General features: G+C 41.0%; 2 protein-coding genes across 6 annotated transcripts in view; both read right to left on the bottom strand.

The window, feature by feature from the left end:
• Positions 1-22,962, bottom strand: part of NOL4 (nucleolar protein 4) — a 194,274-nt gene that overhangs the window by 99,766 nt on the left and 71,546 nt on the right. The window lies entirely within an intron of this gene.
• Positions 392-3,210, bottom strand: LOC146768383 (uncharacterized). Its single transcript, XM_085574123.1, has 2 exons — positions 1,455-3,210; positions 392-514 (listed from the first exon to the last, which is right to left on the bottom strand). Exons 1-2 carry the CDS (start codon positions 2,787-2,789, stop codon positions 392-394), a joined length of 1,458 nt encoding a protein of 485 aa, XP_085430249.1. The 5' UTR covers positions 2,790-3,210.

The raw sequence follows: 22,962 nt of genomic DNA on the forward strand, positions 1-22,962 counted from the left end.
TATGTAATACCACACCTCCATAACCTTGAAAAGTATCTCAGTGTTACACAACCCTTTAAAGTTTAACCTTAATTTGGATTTTAGCATGTGTCAGGAATTTATATACACAAAACAGTATCCCTCAGAATCTGCTGGCTCTGACTCATCCCACAGCTTGCTATGAAGATGAATTACACCACACAGTATAGCACCTGTATTTATTATCATCTAATTAGTGTTAGGTTTTACTTTTTTTTCCCACTTTTACACTCAAGTTCTGTCCAACTGGAGAAATGCCAAATCATGTAAGCGACATATGGTTTTGCTTTTGAAATCATCCAGCCAGAATTCCCAAATACTGAAAAATCTTTGCTTAAATAACTTGCAGCTTGAAAGACAATATTTTACACCTTCAATTCCGGAGGGATACACTGATATTTGTAGGTATGCAAATTGGTTTTGAGGAAAAGGGGCATATAATCAGATGTTGAATGATGTTATAGATTTTTCCTGTCACATGCTGTCTCCTCACAATCTGAAAAGAACAGTTAACAGCAAGATTAATGCTCTGAAAATAGCAAAACTACTATTATGGTTAATGAAAGTAAGGTTCTGTTTCTTTTTTGTTTCACAAGCTACGACTACAGAAACCAGTAAATATTGCCCTTAGAATGCAATCATTCATTTCTCAGTGTTCATGTGCAGATTTTCCCTTTAACAATACTGTATCCTGTGTTCCTGGAAATTCAGCCAGGTACAAAACATAAGATCATTTAGTTGTTGGATGGGGAATGGATTCCCCTGCTGGCACCATAAACAAGTAACACCCAGTTACTAAATTGGGCCCACACTATTCCTGACTACATTCTTTTCAATTCTAGCAAAAACGTCTTGTGTTTTATTTCAGATGAATACCCAAAACATTCTCTCAGCAGGAACACACCCTCTTACATGGATGTGAAGTAAAAAAAGCAATTTAAATGAGCTAAGTTTGGAGATCTCCTGGAACACCCAAGAGCTCACAGTTATTCTTATTACATCCATATATCCCTGGGTATATACAGGAAAAGGCAACTGTTTTAGTGAACCCAGGTGGAACATGCCACAACAGGGTGTTAGAGGAAAATGCCGCGGGAGACAAGACTCATGATATCATGATCATCAAGTCTCAGTTTATTGTGACAGATTACACAGTTTATATATGTTCGTTAATTAGCTCATACATATTGCAAAAGCCAAGCTCATGATTGGTTGCTATGTGACTTGTACTATTATCTTAAAAGTATCTTTATGATCGATACATGCCTGTCCAGCTGGCCTTGCAGTTAGAACAGCTTAGTACCCCTTTGTTCTTCTCTATCTACTTCTACATACCAAGCAGTTTCAATATCCTGCTTTCTGCACACCATCTACTCTTCAGGGCCATGCGAACTTTGCAGCAGTCACGTAGCCCTCCCTATTTGGATTAATTTTACAGTGTCGTGTCCCTTGTCGTTCAACCATTCCTCTGTCAGGCTCTCTTCATCTCCCCCGTTTTCCTTTTGGACAAGAAGGTGTGCATTCAACATTTTCTGCAAAAGCTGCTGCATCAAGCCTTGTAAGCAAGTAAACACACAGGGCAAAACAAGCAAAAGTATCACAATTATGCTTAGAACTATTATGCCATATTTGATGATGTCCCTCAACCATGGTCCAATCCCCAATCCTTTCAGCCAGCCTTCCAAGCCCAATCCGTTCTCCACCTTCAACTGTTGAGTTAGCTCGGTCAATTTTCGTATTTGCTTATGGATGGATGTAGAGTGATCAGATAAGTTCATACAGCACATTCCTTCAAATTCCTCACAACCATGACCTTGGGCTAGCAATAGGAAATCTATAGCCGCCCTATTCTGCAGTGTGGCATGTCTTACTGAGTCTACATCCAAAAGCATGTCACTTAAGGCCTTCGATGTAGCATTCGTCTGTTTAGCTAGCCAGCATCCCAGCTTGTTGAGTTGAGCTAATGCTCCTGCTGAGGCAACACCAGGCGCTAGGAAAGAGGCAGCAATAATCGCCTCAGGGGACCAAAATCTAACATTGTCTTGACAGTTACTGGCAAAGTTATGTACACTGCGTCGCAATCTGCTGCCATGATGACGCCGAGCCATGTCTAATATCATTGATGTGTTGGGTGTCAGCAATGACAATCTTCCCAACGAACAAGGGCCTCCCTTTATTCTGGAAGGTATGCCAGCCCAAGCTCTGTCACCACAAATAAAGAATATTCCTCGGGGCAAAGAAAGCGGATTATTTGTTGACTTTGAAACCTTTTTGGCCGTGTACTGACACCAGATACTACTGTTTCTGTAAATTGGCAAAGTGGAATTAACGACAATTGCAGACTCATTGATTCTCTGTTGCTTGCTTGTCCAGTTAAAGTACAAACAGCAATCCATGCCAACTGCCCCCAGTAGCTCTAGCTCCTGGGGTTCTGCCGGGGCGATCGGTAAGTAGGGCACCCACCTGTCCCAATTATCTACAGTAGTATTCAAATTTAAATTATCGCAAGTTGGAACACGTGTAGGACATGGCCATGTATCCAATGGTAGACCGACTAGGCAGGTGGAGAACGGATTGCCTGGGGAAGATAAAGCAAGACAGATGGACTCTTGCCCTGTTAGATTTGCCATTGTGACCCATACATTTGTTTTAGGTTGAGGTGGGACGTATGCCTGCACACTTAGCAGCACGGCTGCGACGACGAAACCTCCTACACTGCGTGTCCCATTCCTCTGGGTCAACTTGCCACTGAATGGGGATGCCAATACCATTCTGACAACAGGAATCTATAATCCCTGTCCTTTTAACACCTAGAATTTTCTCTACTAAGTGCTGTACCCTCCAAGCTAGCCTTCTTAATTCCAGGTCTTCTGTATTTTCTATTAATCTCAGGCTCTCCCTGATAGGCTGACCTGTTAATCGTGTTAAAGCGCGCTGTGGTGAGTCAAAGCTCCACTGGCGCTGACAGGTAAGACACCAGAATGCAGAGGTAAGGTGGTGCTGATGAATCCACCAACGATGAGAGCACCCTCCACAATATATTTTTACCCAAGATTGGTGGTCATAACTATTGCAAGTCAAGCAAGCAAGTGGACAAAAGCGGTCAAAGTCTCTAGCTAACTGAGGCAAGAGGCAGTCTTCAACTTCTCTCTCCGAGTCAAACAGGAATTTAATCTGAAACTCTTCTTCTAGTTCATACAGGATCCTGGAGATCATCCTCTGTAGGCGCTGCCTCCTTCTCTGCTCCGGGCTGGTCATTGGTGGGCCGCACCCACTTAGCTGGGACCCACACAGTACCTGTTGGTGTAGAAACACAGAGATAGCCCCTGCCCCAGTATAATACTTTGGCTGGACCTTGCCAAATCCCTGTTTTTGGATCTCTATACCTGACTACCATTTGCGGAGGGGTAGGGGCTTTAGAGGCAAAGTGAGTAATTGCTGCGGGTAACCCCCCATCTCCAAAAATACATAAGTGATTAAGCACAAACAGGCATTTCAATAACCTATCCTGCACGCTGACTGTATCAATGTATTTTTCCAGATATTGTTTAAGAGTTCCATTGGCTCTCTCTACTATTGCCTGTCCAGTAGGGGAGTTTGCAATCCCTGTAACGTGTGTGATGTTCCATGTTTGCATAAAGCGGGCAACACGTTTACTGCAATAAGCAGGGCCATTATCAGTCTTGATCTTCTGAGGCACTCCCATGACTGCGATACAGCTGCTGAGATGTCGCTCCACATGAAGGGCCCGTTCTCCTGTCTGAGCAGTAGCCCATATGTAATGGCTGTAAGTATCAATAGTCACATGGACGTACTTCAAACGACCAAAACTAGGTACATGGGTGACATCCATCTGCCAAAGTTCATTAGCTTGCAGGCCTCGCGGATTTACTCCTATTCCCAGGCCCACTCCTCTGTTGTGATGGCTACATATGGGGCAAGCCTTAACAATAGCTCTAGCTTCTTGTAGTGGAATACGGAACTCCTGTGATAGGCCTTTGGCATTCTGATGAAAGATAGCATGGTTCTCTCGGGCCATTGTTTGCCGTGGAAGTACTACATGATGAGCAATTGACACTGACACTAATTTGTCGGCTCTGGCATTGCCTGCTCCCAGTCCTTCATTCCATTTGTGGCTGCGGACATGTATGATAGAATATGCCTCCCTTCTGTTCCTTAAGGCGCGCTTTAATTGAAGAAAGAGCTCGTAAAGACGCTGATTTTGGACCTCCTTGATGGCGGCATCTTCAATCCTTGATGCCACTCCTACGACATAGAGTGAGTCAGAAACAACGTTCAGCGGCCCCAACAAGTGAGACACTGCCCAAATAACTGCCCTTAACTCCAATGTCTGTAAGTTGTCCTGAAATGTTGCTTCCAGTATCTGGTAATGCCATTGTTGTTCTGTCTTCCAGACCACAGCCGCTCTGCGTGATTTGCGGCCTGCGTCTGTGAAAGCTGTAATGGCATTTGAGATAGGCTTCTCCTTTCTGAGGGGTTTCTGTATCCATGTCCATTTTCCTACCCATTGTAATTGTTTGGGTGTAAGGGGTCCTGTACTAACAGTAGCTGCAGATGAAAGCAATGCTTCGGCAAGGGGTGCAGAGTTTAGAAGGTACCAGTCCAAAGTGGGTTTTTCCATGGGTATATTGATTTTTACTGGTTCTGAACCACTTATCTCTAAAATACGAGTACGTCCCTTCTTGATAAGTGTTGCCAGGCTGTCGACCTTGGAGGTTACTGTTCTTTTTTGCTGTAATGGGGGTGAGATCCATTCTAGCACCACTGTCTCCCCCGTTTTCTTTTCATGCTGGGTGACAGCCCCTAATAGGTGGTCCTCAGTGTTCCAAATGGTCAAATGTAAAGGAAGATCAGGATCAAGACGTCTCACAAAACCAGTAGAGATGCAGTGTGTAATGTCGTGTAAAGCACGACGTTGATCTGACGTCAGGCGAACTGGAGTGCAGGGATCGGTTCCTTTGAGGAGTGGGCGCAGTTTGTCTAAAAGGATATTAGGAATTCCAGTAACTGGCTTGAGCCATTGTAGGTCGCCCAAAAGCCTTTGCGCTTCATGCAAGGTGTTGACTGATGACTGGATAGATAGCTTCTGTGGTGTAACTCGCTGTTGAGTGATCGTCCATCCCAAGTATTTCCATGGAGCAGAAAATTGAATTTTGTTGGCTGCAATGACGAGAGAAGACTTCTCTAAGGTATGCAGGATATCATGGATTTGAGAGTCTAAAAAGGGGGTTGCTTGTGCGAACAGAATATCATCCATGTAGTGATAGATGATGGTATCGGGCATGCGTTGTCGCAGTGGCTGAAGTGCTGCATCCACATATAGCTGACAAATTGTAGGCGAATTACGCATTCCTTGTGGCAAAACCGTCCATTCAAATCTCCTGGCTGGCTCGCCATGATTGAGGGCAGGGAGAGTAAAGGCAAACCTTTTAGTATCTGCAGGGTGCAGAGCAATAGTAAAGAAGCAGTCTTTCAAATCTATAACTAAAATGGGCCATTCTTGTGGTAACATAGCAGGATTCGGCATCCCAGGTTGCAGTGCTCCCATAGGTTCCATCTGATCATTTACTGCTCTGAGATCATGCAAGAGCCGGTAATTGCCCGACTTTTTCTTGATAACAAAGATCGGAGTGTTCCAAGGGCTTGTGGATGGTCTAAGATGTCCCTGCTTGTATTGTTCATCAACCAACAAATGTGCCTGCTCCAGACTTTCCCGTTTCAAAGGCCATTGCTTAACTACCACAGGCTCGTTAGTAGTCCATGTAAGTGGTAGCGGGAAGATCCAAGCAATGGCCGTCACTGAAAAGAATGATCGTTGGTAAGGATGAGGCCCAGCTGGGCCAGAAAATCACGGCCAATCAAGCATTGAACAGCAGGTGGTAAGGTTGTTATAGAGAGCGCTGCAGACGCCTGTCTCCCTTCAATTTCAACAGTCAGCACTGGGGTGCGGCTTGCAAGTGTCATTCCGCCGATGCCGCTCACCGTGGTTGCTGTGGGCTGGGTGGGCCAAGACGCAGGCCAATGACCTGGGTCAATAATGCTGGAATCTGCGCCCGTATCCAGAAGTCCTTTAAGCACAATGCTGTGTCCCTGATGGATCAAGCGACAGGATTTCCTGGGGCGGGTGTTGAGATCCAAGGTAAGCAATGCGAGACCTCCTGTTGAGCCAAATCCCTCTGGAGTCCTGGGGACTTGGGATATAGGTTCCAATCCTTTGGTCATTTGTGGCAGTGGGATTAACTGTGCAATCCTTTGACCTTTTGGTACTGTCACGGGGGGATATGGCGTATGAGCAATGATCATGATTTCGCCGCAGCAGTCGGCATCGATGATCCCTGGTTCCACAAAGAGGCCTAAAATAGAGGCTGAAGAGCGGCCAATAATGAGTCCTCCCATAGCTTGTCCGTGTATTCGCAAGGGGCCATGGATTCCAGTTGGAATTTTATGTGGTCTTGAAGTTAGGAGATCAGTGTCTACTGCGGCTGCCAAGTCCAGGCCGAGGCTCCCGCAGGTGGCAGGCTGGAATTGCTGAGTGGCTTCATTTCTGCAGCTGCTATTTGTGTCCCGGCGCGGCCGCTGATCGCGCTGCTCCTGAAGTTTCCCTGCTTCCTTTTGCATGCGTTAGAGTTGTGGGTGTTTGATTGGCATCTGCCACACCAGACTCCTGTTGCTCCGCATTCCCTTCAAGTGTGACCTAAGTTTCCACAGCAGTAGCATTTTACACGTGCCCCCCCGGTAGTATTAGAATGGGGGCGCCCAGCCGTAGCCTGAAGGGGAGCAAGGGCTGCTTCAACAGGGGATAAGATAAAATGAAAGCTGAGGTCATGCATTTAAGTGGTCTACTCTAACTAAGAAACAACACTTAAGTGTAACATACCAGAAGCAGAGCAGCACACTTCTCAGGCTTGAGTAGAATAACCAGCTTTAGGCCCTTAGCAGAAAATGCCCCCACCACTCTCTCGGGTGTCTCCTAGCTTTTTCAAAGGTAGAAGCTACCTTTATCAAGATTGGAGTCTGAATTTTGCTCTTTGTTTACCCTCTTGTTTGGAAGAGGATGAATGGTGAATACACAACAGCTGCTTTTCCTCTCAACAGGACACCCACAGTTTAAAAACAAGATGTGGAAGGTCAGAAGACACATCCTGTCCTATGTTTCTGCATAAGTTCATAGCTTTGACTTCAAATGAGGAGTCTGAGGATTTCACATTGAAAATAAACAAGAAAAAAGACAGGGAAATAATATATAGATTCAACATGAAAGGTGGACATGAGAAAGTAAAGGTTTTTTGTTTTGATTTCCTGTCTTTTTCTTTATTATGCTTAACTGTGAAATCATAATTGAATTCTCAATTTTATAATATAATTTTTATACATAGCCGTTCGCAGAATCCTTTGAAATCTGTGGATGAAAGAAAATATCACTCTGCTTTTTAAGAACTATTCATTTGAGATTAAACAGTGCTAAATGCTGAGCCCTGAACAAAAGGTTTAAGCACATTTAAGTGTTGCTGAAATAGAGCAACAGTGCCCATACTTTACAGGATGAAACCTGCAATTTGGGGGTTTAAATCCCCTAATTCCCTACCCTTTCCCTTCTCTTTTTAAATATATCTTGGAAACTGTGATCCTGCTTTTGTCAGATGAATTGGTTATACAGAACAGAGTGACCTTCAGTCCTTATGCAGTGATACATCAAGCAGCAGCCTACATCCAGTGCAAGCTGTACCACCACCTCCTGAAAGCAAACACAGACTTCATCCTCTAAGCACAGAACTAAAGGCACAGAGCTAATCACCTGCGAACGCCTAAATTTGTAAAAGAAAATGACAATTTTGCTTCTTTGCCTCAAGACTGTAACAAAATTTCTTAAACACAATCTGGTTTGTGGGTTTTTTTTAAATGTCTCATACAATTAAGCACTTCCCACCTATAATTCTACCACTGAATTATTTAGGTAATCAGGACATATTTCTATAACCTCTCACACTTTTTTTTCCTTCCCTGTAGTTCCTCTCAGTTCACTGACTTTACTCAAGGTTTACAATAGGAGTAGGTATCAGCAGAATCAGTGTTCATGGTCTTTGAATCAAATTATTTTGTAAGTATCGTAAAATCAACAGAACCCTGAAGGGGAAGAAATTATAATGTCTGGCTCTAGAAGGCTGAAGGATAGCTTTATTAAAACTATACTCTATTACATTAATATACTATTTAAGGAGATACTATACTATTCTACATACTTACTTCTTACTTACCTATCTAACTACTAAAAAACTCATGACACTGTTGAGAGTCCGAGACACAGCTGGATCCAGTTGGTCATTGAACCCAAACAAACTTCACCAGAATCCAATCAAGCAATCACTTCAGGTGAACAATCTCCATACCAAATTCCACATGGGGAAAACAAAGGAGCAGAGAGAAAGATTGTTTTCTCTTCTCTCTCTGTGCTTCTCCTGAGAGACAGAATTATGTCTCTCTGTCCAGAGAATGTGAATGTCACATGTAAGTAATGACACCTTTCAGAAGATAGGATTTTTTAATATGCAAAATGATAGAGTACTGTGATTTCATCCTCATAGCCAAATGAACTTATACAGAGAAACCAAGACGGCCTATACTTGTAAAATAATAATATAATTTTATCTCCTTAAGCAAATGCTTTGCATTTTATGATAGTTGTGCAAATGTAAAAATACTTGCTGAAGGGATAAAGCTACCCCATTGTGAGACATGGACAACACTGAACAACATTAAATTATTTCTACACTGAAATCCTAAATGCAAGATGAGGTCAGATGTATCAGTAGCATGTTCTTTTCTCTAGGTCTTTAAGATTAGTTTATCAGATTGGGAGTGGTGGAGAGGCCTAGAAAAGATAAAAGTGCTCTTTCAAATGTTTGTTGCTTAAACAGCTTCTAAAAACTGAATTTCATAACTTTTCCAAACAGGCAGCTGGACTGAACTGAGAAATCTCCAGAGGTGCCTTCCAAATTAATTTATTCCATGATTCTGTGAGTTATATTGACTACTTTGTGGCAGTACAGCCTCTGGTGAGGGAGAGCAACAATAAAAGATTACACCATACTCTGTCTGATGGACATTCTTATTCAGAAAGAGGATATATAGAAAATAACACTGACTTTGAAATACACTATATTTCCAGCAACTAGCCCTTAACATTCTCCTGCAAGAAGAAAAGAACAGATATACTCTCTCAACCCTGACACAAGCCAACAGCCACAAGCATGATGGAGAAAGGGAGCATGTTTCTTTGACTTACCCTCCTGCCATCCAGCTCCATTGTCACGGTTGGAAAAGACCTCTAAATGATTGAGTCCAACCTTTGACCAATCAACTACCTTGTCAAGTAGACCATGGCATGAAGTGACAATCCAGTTATTTCTTTAACACCTCCAGAAACAGTGACTCCACCACCTCTCTGGACAGTCCAACATTTAAAAACTCTTTCCATTAAGAAATTCCTCCAGATGTCTGGGTGTTCCAGTGCTCAAGCTTGCAGCCCCTGACTCATTACTGAACCACACACAGATGTACCCTACAGCAGCCACAAGCCCAGCGAATCTTTCATACAGTAACACTTTTACTCCTAACAGGTCTGAGCTCCTGCCCCTTCATCAGTCTTCAGCACATGGTGTTACTGTGCTCCTGCAGAGAAGCCCTGTTCTTCAGGACAATTTTGTACCAATCTGACCAGTGGAGATCTCTGATTTTTTTTATCTGTAGTTCCCTGGATACCAGCTGCAGCATTGCAAGATTCACATCTGCTATCTTCCATTTCAATGCAAGGTCAGATTATTTTTTTGTGTACCTAAAATGTAAGTGTGAGCCTTAAACTCTACATTCCCAGTTAGGAAATTCAAGGCAGGTGTACTTAAAATATTTAAATTAAATACGATCTGGGTATTATCACAAAAAGTCTGCATTTAGCAACATGTAAATTTGGACAAATGAAAATGTTCAATCCTTTGAGATAACAGAGCTCATTTACAAACACATGTTTTGCAAGCTCAATGTTCTTGCTGTTATACAGAGTTGAAGTATACTCTCTGAATTTATAGCACAAAACATGCCAGAGTTCAAGGATGACACTCTTAGTGATATGATTTAGGTTTAGATAGTTCTGTGAGTTCTGACACTTCAAGGAGTTGGACAGGATGATTCTCATGTGTCTTTAAACTTGAGATATTAATTCTCAGATTCTTATATTTACATTTAACACTATTAAAAAAGCTAACTGATTTCTGTTTATTATTATGAATTTTGTTCTACAAACTCATGTCTTTGTGCATAAGCTATCCAAATGGGCAAAGTATCATGCAGTAGTTTCAGACAAAAATTAAGACCTCCAGATTATTTATTGCTTCATCACTTCAGTCAGAAAGTAGCATCTCTATGAAACTCTGCAGTCTGACTTTTTCAGCTGATCTTAAAAGTCCAGGAAATCTAAGTTTTTATTCTTTGTGCATTAAAGAAATTCAACTACCTTTAGTTAAGAAAGGAAAATTTAATCTAGATTAGCTTTATTGAAGTAACTTCTGCTTCATTGCTCATATTTATGACATTATGGGAAATTATCAGTATGATAAATCCTTTTTGTAGTGCTCATGGTTTCAAATGAAATTAATTTTAGAAGCTGCATCAAATTTCCTTCTTATTACTCCAAATCATGTCACTACAGTACTGTGGATGACCCTCTGTGCATTTCTGTGTTTAAATGTGTTTAGGTCTGATTTCAATGTAACAGGAAGTCTGGTTTTCAATTATTCAATACTTGGTCTTTTTAGAAATGTACAGCTTCTTTTCTCATATATATCAATTTAGCTTACTGTTGAGGAGAAAGACACTGACATTAAAGAAGTTGGAAATTATGCAACAACACATAGTGAGATGACTGACGTTTCTGTAAACAAACAACTTGGAAAGACCAAAAATGCCCCTTTCCTGGTCATGCCAGGCAGGATGTTAAAGCTCCCTGAATGGCTTTCACAGAATCGTAGAATAGTTTGGCTCGGAAGGGACCTTAAAAATCCTCTAATTCTTACCCCTCTGTCATGAGCAGCATTGCCTTCCCCTAGACCAGGGAGCTGAAGTCACATACAGCTTGAGGCTTTGAACACTTCCAGGGATGGGGCATCTACAGCATCTCTGGACAATGTGTTTCAGTGCCTCACCACCCTGACAGGAAAGAATTTCTTCCTAATATCTAATCTAAATGTATTCTTTTTCAGTTGAAAGCCATTTCCCCTTGTTCTGTCACTATATTAATTATGAATTCAGAGCAGGAGAAAACATTTTAAATAATTTCTGTCTTAAAGATCATGGTAAATAACAAAGTTTACATAAACCTTATTTGCTGATGATGTTTCTCATGGAGTTGCCATTTATGACAGACACACAGAGAAATCAAGATCAGCTAATACAAAAAGTTAGTGACCCAGAAAAGTGACAAAAAAGCATCCTAGTAATTTTTTCTTTTAAAATGTAAGGATAAATACTTGGTATAAGACCATGAAGATCAAGATCAAAAGTGAAGCAGCTCTGCTCTATTTCTTTGCATCTGTATAAAGAGGTGAGAAGGATAAGCAGCTATCCAGCTCTCACATGACAAAGAATCATACTCAAGGAACACCAAAATGGGAAAAGAATTGAACATTCACATTTTCATTCTGGTTCAGTAGACATCAGTGGATTTGAAAGAAATTTACTCATATTACCCCATGGCTGCTGAATGACAACTGAGGAAGAGAATACAGTGAAGCTAAAGAAAATGCAACCTGTAAAACAGATAGTTCACAAATACCAGGTATAACCTTTTAAGCACAGCTGATCTGTATCCAAATACCTGCATTGATTCTTTGCTTTTCTATGAGGTGCACCTCTGGAAGACTTCTATGAGAGGATGAAACAATAGCATTTCAAAAGGACATGAGGAAGAGTGTGAAGAAAACTTTACTTCCTCTTGAGTTTTCCGCCTTGTTCCAACGCACTGTTAAGCTTCGTCAGCAGGTATAGAAACACTAATCCTTTGGACCTGGTAGGTGCAACAGCTAAACTAGTTTCTAAAGGGTAATTATGTAATCCTCATTTAAGTTGTTATCTTACATCACCAGAAGAGAAGGCAGTTGACTGATTCACTACAGCTGGTACTAGACTCAAAGAATGATATGAAGAAAATATTCCAAGGACATCTACCCTGAAGTGAACCACTTAGGCACTGCACATAAGAAAGACAAACAAATGAAGCTGAGACATGAGAGCACTACCTGGGCCAAAATCTATGCTTACTCCATCTGCTAGCTAATGCTCACAGATAGATATCAATGTTAAGGAATATCTAATAGGGACAAAGAGGGGATAGTGCTATAAATCTGACCTAAGAGTACTCACCATGGAGGAAGAATGGAAGATGGAAGGGGATATCCCATCCATAGTGTATCCTCTAAAACAAAAACACCAACAAGCCTAATGTCCCCCATAGGAGACCAAATAGATGAGGGTAATATTGATGATTATTGCTACCAGCCTAGTCCCATCCATGCAATGCAGCAGAGAGATGTGGGGGGGTTATTGTTAGTTCCCACCCACGCATCGGTTCTGAAACTCCCACTAGTAGACATGATTCAGGAAGACTGCTCCCCACCAACGTTCACATTACATAAAGGCTTTGATTAGATCAAAATGAGAATGGCAACATTTTCACCCTGCATCTCAGCCTTACAGATTTTCACTGACAGAGTAAAGTCCCTTTGATTTTGGGTTATTTGGTTTTTTTTTTGTTTGTTTGTTTGTTTTGTTCACATTTCCTGCCACTAAATCACTAAAAGGTCATGGATAAACAGAGAATCATTTTTAAAGCCAGTGCCCTGTGGTGCTGGTTCTTCATGAGAAGGCTGGATGTGTGCTTCTGGTTTCCTTTGCAGAGCTGGTACACTGGTTTGACACTGCCAGTAGGCACATTTTGGAGGGCTGCCTGCAACACCTGCGTCTCCACTGAGCTCTGCCTCTAGGCATGTACCAGTGTGTCACTCTGCACACAGAGGGAGATGAGGGTGGGCACAAGCAGCTCCAGCTGCAGCACAGTGCAACTCCTGAGAAACATGCCTAAGCACTCGAGGAGGAGGAGGCAGGCACATGGAGTCCAGGCATTGACCCCTCACAGTTTACTTTTGCTTTTAATGAGCATCACCAGAGGCATGCTTTTTGTTTCAGAGATATTGCTCTTGCCATCTGAGAAAGGTTAAGGAAAAGAAAGTCAGCGTGTCAGCGGTATACAAGAGGGGAAATAGAGAAGAAAAAGGACTGAAATGAAGACCTGCCTATTCTTTGTCCTCAGGTAGTTTTTCTTCTGGTTGGTTAGTTTGGAGGTTTTTTAGAATTTCTGCTTAACATGTATGTGCTTGCATTAGCACTTACAAACTACTGCTTGTATCATGTCACCTATACGGCAGCATTGTACCCATACATGTGAGTACACATAAAAATCAAGCAGGACAAGAGAGAAAATACATGGATTTAAAGAAATATTATCCCTTCCATTCTCCAGACAAGAACCAAGACCAAAAAAATCAAGAGACCTGACCAGGGCAAAGATTACTAGGAAAGAAGCACAAACCCTTTGAATCCCTGAATCTGCCTCTCTCCCTCTCATGATCAGAGCAGGGATTGCATACTGGTCACTCTCATAATGCTACTTTTGCCGTTAAGCTATTTTTTTCCTAGCACACCAACAAGGGTAATTTCTTTCAGAGGTACATTTATTTCCCTGTGTAACCACTGGTGCATCTAATAACATAGTTTCCATTAAAAAAAAAAAAAAAAGTTGCAAATTGTCAGCAGTAACAGACTCTAAAAAGCCTCAGGATGGTTGAATTCAGCATGTTAGCACAAAATAATCAGATGCTTTTCAGTAAAGAATTCCACTTCACTGATGACAAAAAGTGTATTAAGCAATACAAAGAGCTAAAACAGAGATTTAAGTTACACTCAGTCTTTATTTTGGTTCATGAGGATAATTAGGACAACATAGATCAAAAATCCAACAGCAGGCTCACAACACATATGTAACTGAACGCTGCCTTTTCTTCCTGTTTTGCTATAGTTTCTCTGATGCTCTGCTAAGTGAAGGAAATCCCCTCACTTATTTTATCTGCAGGACTTTGTTTCCTTTATAGTATGCAGAGTATTCCATCAAGTATTTGACATTTAGATATGATGGCTGGAAATCTAAAAACAAGGACAAATAACCACAGTGGGTCAAGCAAAGATTCATCCGGCCAAATATCACAATTTTAAGCAGATGTTGGGCAAAAGACTATAGGAATGGCAAAATATGTTGATTTTTCTCCTACTACATCCTTGCAGCTTTCAGCGATCAATGCTTTATCATCTTCTCCAAGGGAAGTTTTTTAAAAATATATTCTATAGCCATCAGTTTATCTATGCTTTTAGGACTATGTTCACTTCAGGCTTTTTTTTTGCTTCTGAAACATTTTGTGACACTAATACCTCAACTTAGTGATTGTCTGTGTGCAAAAATGCCTTCTTATTTTTATGATCTCACTGCTTGATCATTTTATTGTGACACAATTTATACAGTATGAGAAAGAGTATAGAATAATACCATGTTTACCACTGCACACCAATTACAACTGTACAAACCTCTGTCATACTATTCCCTCAGGCATACTTTTCCCTAAAATGAAATGTCCAGGAGTTTATTTAATGTCTCTTAATTTCACAGCTCTTTCTTTTATACACCTTCTTCATAGTGTCCTCTCTAGGCCTAGAGCATTTTGTGATAGTAATTGTTTTATAACATCAGTTTTCAATGTGTGATAATGCAATTAAGTTCAAGGAAGCACACCGAATGTAACATGATAATAAACTCATATTGTGTATGCAAATTTTTTGCAGTGTTTAAACAGAGTTTTAAGTAGAAAAGATTTTTAGCTAACATTTCTCCCTAAGTGTACAAATATGAGATCAATTTATATATGAAAGATTAACAAGCTGCAGATTGAGAAGTCCAAATTTGCTACTCTTCCATAAAAAGCTAACAAACTCTTCTGCAGAAGAACATACAACCTGTTTTTAAAGCTCATATCAGTGGCTCTGATGAACTGGACTCGCACTACAGATTGTCAGGATACAGAGATATACATTTCCAGCTAAGAAATCTTACACAGTAATACAGCAAAATTTAAACTCTTGAAACTCTTCCCTCCTCTGTTTAGCACACCTCTAAGAAATAGCAAAGAACACATCACAGATGACCTCAACTTTTGCATGGTAAATAAGGATAGGTCCTTAAGAAAGCTTATTCTCAAACAGTATATAGTGTATAAAAAAATGGAAGTTACATATGCAAACAGGTAGGAAGCCTAAACTGTTCAGTCAGTAAATGATAATATACCAAAAAGAGCATGCATCCTACCTGTGTCTTCATATTATAGATTCTACAGTTAAGGCTACAAAATTTCACACTATGAAAAGATATTGGCAGTAATGCACTGGTTACTATTCTAGAAGATCCCCAGGAGATGGTATTTATTTAGGTGGAAAACTATTTCTGGGGATAGCCTCCTGGGAGATCCAGTACATCTCTTCCTGAGCCTCCCAGGGGGACAGCAGTCAGACAACCACACTTCAGCATCCTGCAGTACAACACAAACAACATAATGCAGGACGTTCACTCAGGACAAGCAGACAGCTTCTGTCAGTGTCTCATTAGGCTGCCACAGCAAGTAAAGGCTTCACACAGGGATATTAGTATTCCAGTCACTGAATCGATGGTATATAGAAAAGTTGTCTTTTCCCTTCACATATTTATATGTATATTACACTATACCAGAGGGAAACCCTTTCCAAGGCTTTCTTTCACCCAGCTTGCTGCACACCAACCCAGGTCATGTCTCTAAGCCACAGGCCTGAGGCTATTTAATTTATAGACACTCTAGCCTTAAGTGAAATACACAATATGTCGATTCAGTCAATAAAACCAGCACCAATTATGGCTTTTGCCAGCATAGTATCCATATCCAGTTCACTGTCTCTCTGGTATTTAATAAATGCACTTAATATGAACACAGCATCTAATTTAAGTTGCCAAAGTTTCTGATTTCACAGATTAAATGAAAAGAACTTCCGAAACCTGAATTACTTGTTCATAAGTTTCACCTCATGATATCAAGTGCTCCAAATTAGAAAGAAGCCCAAAACTCTCAAAATTACTAGAGACATAATTTATGAACAGGTATAAATAAATCCCCAAATCTGCATTGTTTAGAAAAATGGATTTTTGCATTTTATTTAAGTGTTTCATTGGGTATTGCTTGAATGAGCATTTTAGCTTACGGCTGTACTAAAAATCAACCACATTTTCTGGAGAACTGAAATTAAAAAATAATAAATAAATAAATAAACAAAACAAAAAAAAAAAGCTAGTCTTGTTAATTTAGTCAAACTTGTTGGCAACAAACAAGAGGAGCTGGAACCCATTGTACAGCAGGAACCACTGGAGCTTGATGATGGTGATGATAAAGCTGAATGGTTTTGGGTAAGCATGAGGGAGAAGGCCAGCAAGGCAGATGTGATGGTGGGAGTCTATTAAAGACCACCCAAACAGGATGAAGAGGCAAATGAAATATTCTAAGGGCATATGGAAGAAGTCTCACTATGACTATGTGTTGTTTTCCTGTGGGCCTTAGATGTACCAGATGTCTGATGCAAATACAAGAGGGAGTAGACAGTTTAGGAGGTTCCTAGAAAATGTAGAAGAAAACTCCCTGACAGAGCTGGTGATTGAGCCAGTTGAGGAAAATGCCCAGTTGGACCTGTTGTTTGTGAACAAAGACTGGTGGGTGCTGTGATGACTGGAGGCCATCTTGGGTATAAAAATAATGAAATTATAGTTTTAGTTCTTGGAGAAGTAAGGAGAGGTGGTAGCAGTTCCAACACGTTGAATTCCAGAGGACAGCCTCTTCAGGAGACTGGTGGACAGCATCCCCTGGGAGACAGTCCTGAAGGGTAAAGGCGTCCAGGAAGGCTGGATATTCTTCAAGAGGGAAAAGCTAAAGGCACAGGAGTAGGCTGTCCTCATGTGCCAAAAAATGAGCTCATGGGGAAGAAGACCTGCCTGACTGTACAGAGCTATTTAGCTAGAGCTCAGGGGGAAAAGGGAGTTTATGACCTTTGGAAGAAGGGGTAGGCAACTCAGGAGGGCTACAAATATATCATGAGGCTAAGGAAGGAGAAAATTAGAAGAGGCAAAGTCAAACCACTTTGATGCACACATGGAGCCAGATAAAATCTACCCAATGGTACTGAGGGAGCCAAAAAAAAGTGCTAACCAAGCTGCTTTCCATCATTTACCAGCAGTCCTGCCTAATCACCCAGCTTCCAGGTGAGTGGAAGTTGGTCAACATGACACCCATCTACAAGAAGGGCCAGAAAGAGGATCTGGGGAACTACTGACCTGTCAGTCTGACCTCAGAGCCAGGGAAGGTCATGGAGCACGTAATGACACATACAGAACAACCAAGGGATCAGACCCAGTCAGCATGGATTAAGGACAGGCAGGTGCTGTTTGACTGACAAAATATCTTTCCTTGATAATGTGACATGCTTACTGGAGGAAAAATAACATGCTTACTGAGGAAAAGGCTGTGGATGTTGTTTACCTGGACTTCAGTGAACCTTTCAATACTGGCTACCACAATGACAGTGCAACAGGCCCCCCAGCCAGGTAATAAGTTACATAGACTCCATGCATTTACAGAAGGCTGATCAATTTTCTTTATCTTTTATATCCTAGTTCGCTACACATGGCCTAATTGGTCCTTCACTTAAAACACCATCACCGTTGGCTAATTAAGAAACCACCCTTTGGTAAACAAAACTCCAGAACACATTCCACATGTTCACAATACCAAGTGCAGCAAGTTAAGATAAGAACTGGTTCTCATTCTTTTCTCTGATCTTCTCACAGACTTTCCCAGGCATCATTCTGGGAAAGTGTCTGTTTCCCTCTGTGGCCAGAGTGCTGCCACACCACAGCATTCTTGCAGACAATCTATCTGCTCATGGCTTGGAGGGGTACACAATTCAGTGTAAAAAATTGGCTTAATGGCCAGAAAGCCTAGAGAGTGGTGGTGAGGGAGATACATCCATGGGGCAACCAGTCACCAGTGATCTTCCCAAGGGTTCAGTACTGGGGCCAGTCCTGTTTAATATCTTTCTTGATGATTTGGACAAAGCAATCAAGTGGCCTGTCAGTGTGTTCATAGACAACACCAAGTTGGGTGGGAGTGTTGATCTGCCAGAGGGCAGGAAAGCTCTGCATGGGGATCTGGACAGGCTGGATCAATGGGCTGAGGCCAATGGTGTGAGGTTCAACAAGGCCAGGTGCTGGGTCCTGCTCCTGGGTCACAACAAACCCAAGCATCTCCACAGGCTGGGGGAAGAGTGGCTGGAAAGTGACCCAATGGAAAAGGACATGGGGGTGGTGGTCAACAGCCAACTGGACATGAGCTGGCGTGTGCTCAGGTGGCCAAGAAGGCCAGTGGCATCCTGGCCTGCATCAGCAATAGTGTGGCCCAGCAGGATGAGGAGAGTGATTGTGCCTCTGTACTCAGGACTGGAGGAACCACACCTCCAATGCTAAGTACCATTTTGGGCATCTCACTCCCAGAAAGACATTGAGGTGCTGGAGTGAATCCAGAAAGGGCAATAGAACTGGTGACAGCTCTGAAGCACAAATCTTTTGAGGACTGACTGAGGGAGCTGGGGTGGTTTAGCCTGGAGAAAAGAAGGCTTATCACTCTCTACAACTAGATGAAAGGAGGTTGTAGCCATGTGAGGGTCAGTCTTTCCTTCCAGGTAACAAATGACAGGACAAGAGGAAATGGCCTCAGGTTGTGCGAGGGGAGTTACAGAGGAACAATTTCTTCACACAAAGGGTTGTCAAGCATTGGAACAGGCTGCCCAGGGAAATAGTTGAGTATTTAAAAGAAATATAGATGGGGCACTTAAGGGACATGATTTAGTGGTGTACTTGGCAGTGCTGGACTCAATGATCTTTTCCAACAAATTCTATAATTCTGTATCTGCCAGCTTGAGAAAGGGTTGGGTTTCTTGCAGTGAACAGTATTCCTCTCATCTGCTTCTAATGCCTTTGTTTCTGGCAGAAGTCCCAGTCTGAGATAGTAGTGGGCATAGCAAGTGCTAATGAACTGCCATTTGACTCCTCATCCTCTTCTTGCAGAGAAAGGAAGCCAGAGGATGGAAATTTACCCCATTCTACCCAGGGGAAAAAGGATAGTAAGGTGCATTTTCCTAGTCCAAATATTCTTTTTTCCCCCTAAACCCATTACTTGCAGAAACAAAAATGAAACTGTCAAAGTGTTCACAATACTGCTGACATAGACACAGGGAATAAAGCTTTGAAGAGATGAATCACCAGCTCTGGTGAAAGAATAACTAGGAATTCAAACATCTGGAGAAAATGCCATGCTGGCTCCACCCTTTCTGCCATATAATTCCATTTAAACACAGTATTTTAGAGCTAAGAAGAAAAATGTTCCCATTAGTTTTGCTACATTGAGACACTGTAAGTAATGCCCCATTAGCCTCACATAGCTTACATCTGCTTTTACTTAAATATGAAAAACATAATAGTCCATGCCCATGATATATCTTGTGTCTTTTCTGTCCCTCACACTAATCATTTTTCAGCATTCATTCGCCTTGAGTATGGGATGTTCAGGAGGAAAGCCAGACAGTCACAGTATTTTGCCTGTTTCCCAGAACTTTAGAAACAACTTGGGGTTGTACAGAAGCTACAGTCATCACAAAGTCTGCATGAGGACCTAGCACCAGAAGAGTTTCTGGGGACTATTAAGAGAGATGATGATGAGGATAACATTAATAACAGTAATAATGATTATAATTATCTGTAGTTTTCAGCTAGAGGAAAACAGATAAAAATAATTTTTCATCAAGGAGCTATGAGAAAAGGCTGGACAATGAACCCTTTTCCCAGCTACTCTGGCTAAATCTGTTTTACTCTAACCAGCTTTATTGAAAAGACTTCTTTGGAGTCGTGACAGCAACTTCACACTACTCTTCCCCTGAACCCCTAGAAAGGGTGGAGCAGCTCCACCACCTGCTCTCTCAGAAGAATCTCTGATGGGATGCTGGCTCACTCCATACTCCTGCAGAGAGACACCTCTTAGAAATGTCTTGAATGAATCTGCTATTTTCCTTTCATGCAAAGGACTTACTTATTCTCCAACAGTCCAATAAAGAAAGCAAGGATATTCTTAAAAGAACTAATTTCACTGGTCTTTCTTAAGGAAAGCTTTGCCCTCTTCATGTGGTATTTCCTCTTTAAACTGAAGAGAAAAGAAATTAAATATTTCCACAAAGGACAATAAGTGAGAACTATCTTGGGCATGACTTATGTACAAAGTGGACATTTACACTTGTAAGGTGTGCACTTGTAAATTTACACTAGTAAGAGGCAGGTCTGGACACCTTCATAAATATCAAGGTTGACAGATGCGTCCATCAGATTTTTTCCCATTATAATAAATATTCTGAGCAAAGAGACAGACTTTGTAGATTTTCCTTTACCTTAGCTACCAGCCATAAGCTACTGACTTCTACTACTGAGATAGCAGTGAGCATAGCAAGTGCTAATGAACTGCCATTTGACTCCTCATCCTCTTGCAGAGAAAAGAAGCCAGAGGTAAAGAAATAACTGAAGTAACTACACTGTCACAGCCCTCATCCTTCAGTGAGTGAGGAAAACTATGCACAAGGCAAGAGACAGTGTGAGGCTAAGAACTGGGGGAATACAGCAGTCACAATACAGTCAGAAAACAAACAATATTGCACTACAAAATTCAATACTCACACAATATGCAATAAATATTTCTACTAAGATGTATCCCAGTTCAACAAAGCACCTAATACTTTTAATAATTTAAGTACATGTCAGGAAAGATTTACAAATGTTCTGAATCAGGCCTTGTTTGTATCCTTTGCAGCTTGCTTTTGTGACACTGCCTGTGATACCACCTTCTTTAAATAAAAAGGCAAAAACCACAGTATCTTCACTTGTCAGACACAGGAAGTACCATTAGATGAGATCTGAGGAGTCTTACACTTCTGAAACTCACAGGCTACTGTTCCATGTGTTGTTAGGCCACAACAGAAAGGATGTAAGAACATGGTGCTGAGTAGGAAGAGACAGTCATGTTTAACTCTAACCATTAGCTAGATCTCAAAGTGATCTTCTCATGCTCCAGCTTGAATCCCTACAAACTCTAGGTAATGAATCACAGGGAACTGCAATTTACTCATTTTGTTTGCTTTTGGTTTTGTATTTATTTTGACCGAGAAGTATTTGTCACCCGGTGGGGAAGTCACCAGAAAAACGTCCTTAATGTTACTTTTTATCTCTTTTGTCCTACTGAGTATATTCCTGTTCTCGTGATGAATAATTAGACCTAAAGGAAATGCAGTAAAATCTAGCTCCCACTTGCTGTTAGAAATTTACAAGGTATCATACTACAGTCACTTAAAATAAGGTTTGAAGATTGATTTATTTTCCAAAAAATCAAAATAATCTGTAGAATTTAATAATGCCATAGGAGGCCACTAATTGTAGAACAATTTCATTAAAACATTGTTTGCTTTAAGGTTAACAATTAAAAAATATATTCTATCCAGTGAATTACATTTTAATATACTTATTTGTGTGAATATATTTGGCAATCTCCTAAGTCACTTTTCAGTTGTGAGTTTTACATTTCAACCCCTCCCTACTTCAGTTAAATATGACTTAATTAAAAACAACTCTAAGAGGTTAAAAATTCAGATAATTTAAATGTTACACCTCACAAAGCAAACTATATTTAATAATAAGCTTTTTCTTTTGGATGAAACATTTTTAATACTTGCAGAAATAATTGATGTTGGTGGAATTTTGATATCAGTAGACCTCTAGTGGCTATTACAGTAATTGATGGTTACATTATGATTTAAAATACAAATATGTTTTTCAGAAAACAGAATAAGAGAAAATCCACAAAAGAAAAACTGCAGAAAAATGTTATTAGTGTTATTAACCCATAGTTAATGCCTGCATAATTTCACAACTCTTACACAATGCGTAGATAGAGATCTGGCTCTCATTGATTTTAGAAAAATTACACAACTAAATATGTTTGTAAATTTAGTCATCAAACCCCAAATCTGAATCAGCAGTGGATGCTTTAAAATTTTCCAAGATTAATTCATAAATATTTGCCCAACATTCTGAGGAACCTATTTAGAAACTGAGTCTTAAAAGGAACAGGGAAGCACTTCATGGCTCCCCAGCCAGGGCAAGAGGCCTCACTCTGCCCACACACTCTGTTTGGAGAGACCTCAGACCTGCGAGGCAAAACTGCTCTGCAGAGGGATTGAGACCATCCCCAGTCTTGACTGGGAGCTGTGGGACAGGAGGACACTGGCACATGCTGTAGCTGGCCATGACTCCAAGCAAGAGGGCCAGACATTGTCATATGTAGAGCCAGACACTGTCAGTATTTAGTAAAATATCCTGTTTAATGATCTTTCATTCATTTTGGTTAAACTGTCATATTGCAGTGCCTATCAGCAATAGTAAAATAGATAGGATCCCTTGTGGTGATTTAGTAAAGGAACCAGTAAAGGGTAAGCCTCAATGACCTTTGAAAAATCAGTCTACATTAGCTTAATGCAATCTCAAAGACACAGATCTGATGCTTGGAAAAGGGACACTCAGCTCTAAAGTTGAAGCTTTTGCTCATTTAATTTGCTTATTTAAAGTTTTTGTCATGATATTACATTCCCCTACATCATCTGAAATGCAGT

The sequence above is a fragment of the Lonchura striata genome, chromosome 2, assembly GCF_050655825.1.
Source record: "Lonchura striata isolate lonStrDom1 chromosome 2, ASM5065582v1, whole genome shotgun sequence".
NCBI lineage: Eukaryota > Metazoa > Chordata > Aves > Passeriformes > Estrildidae > Lonchura > Lonchura striata.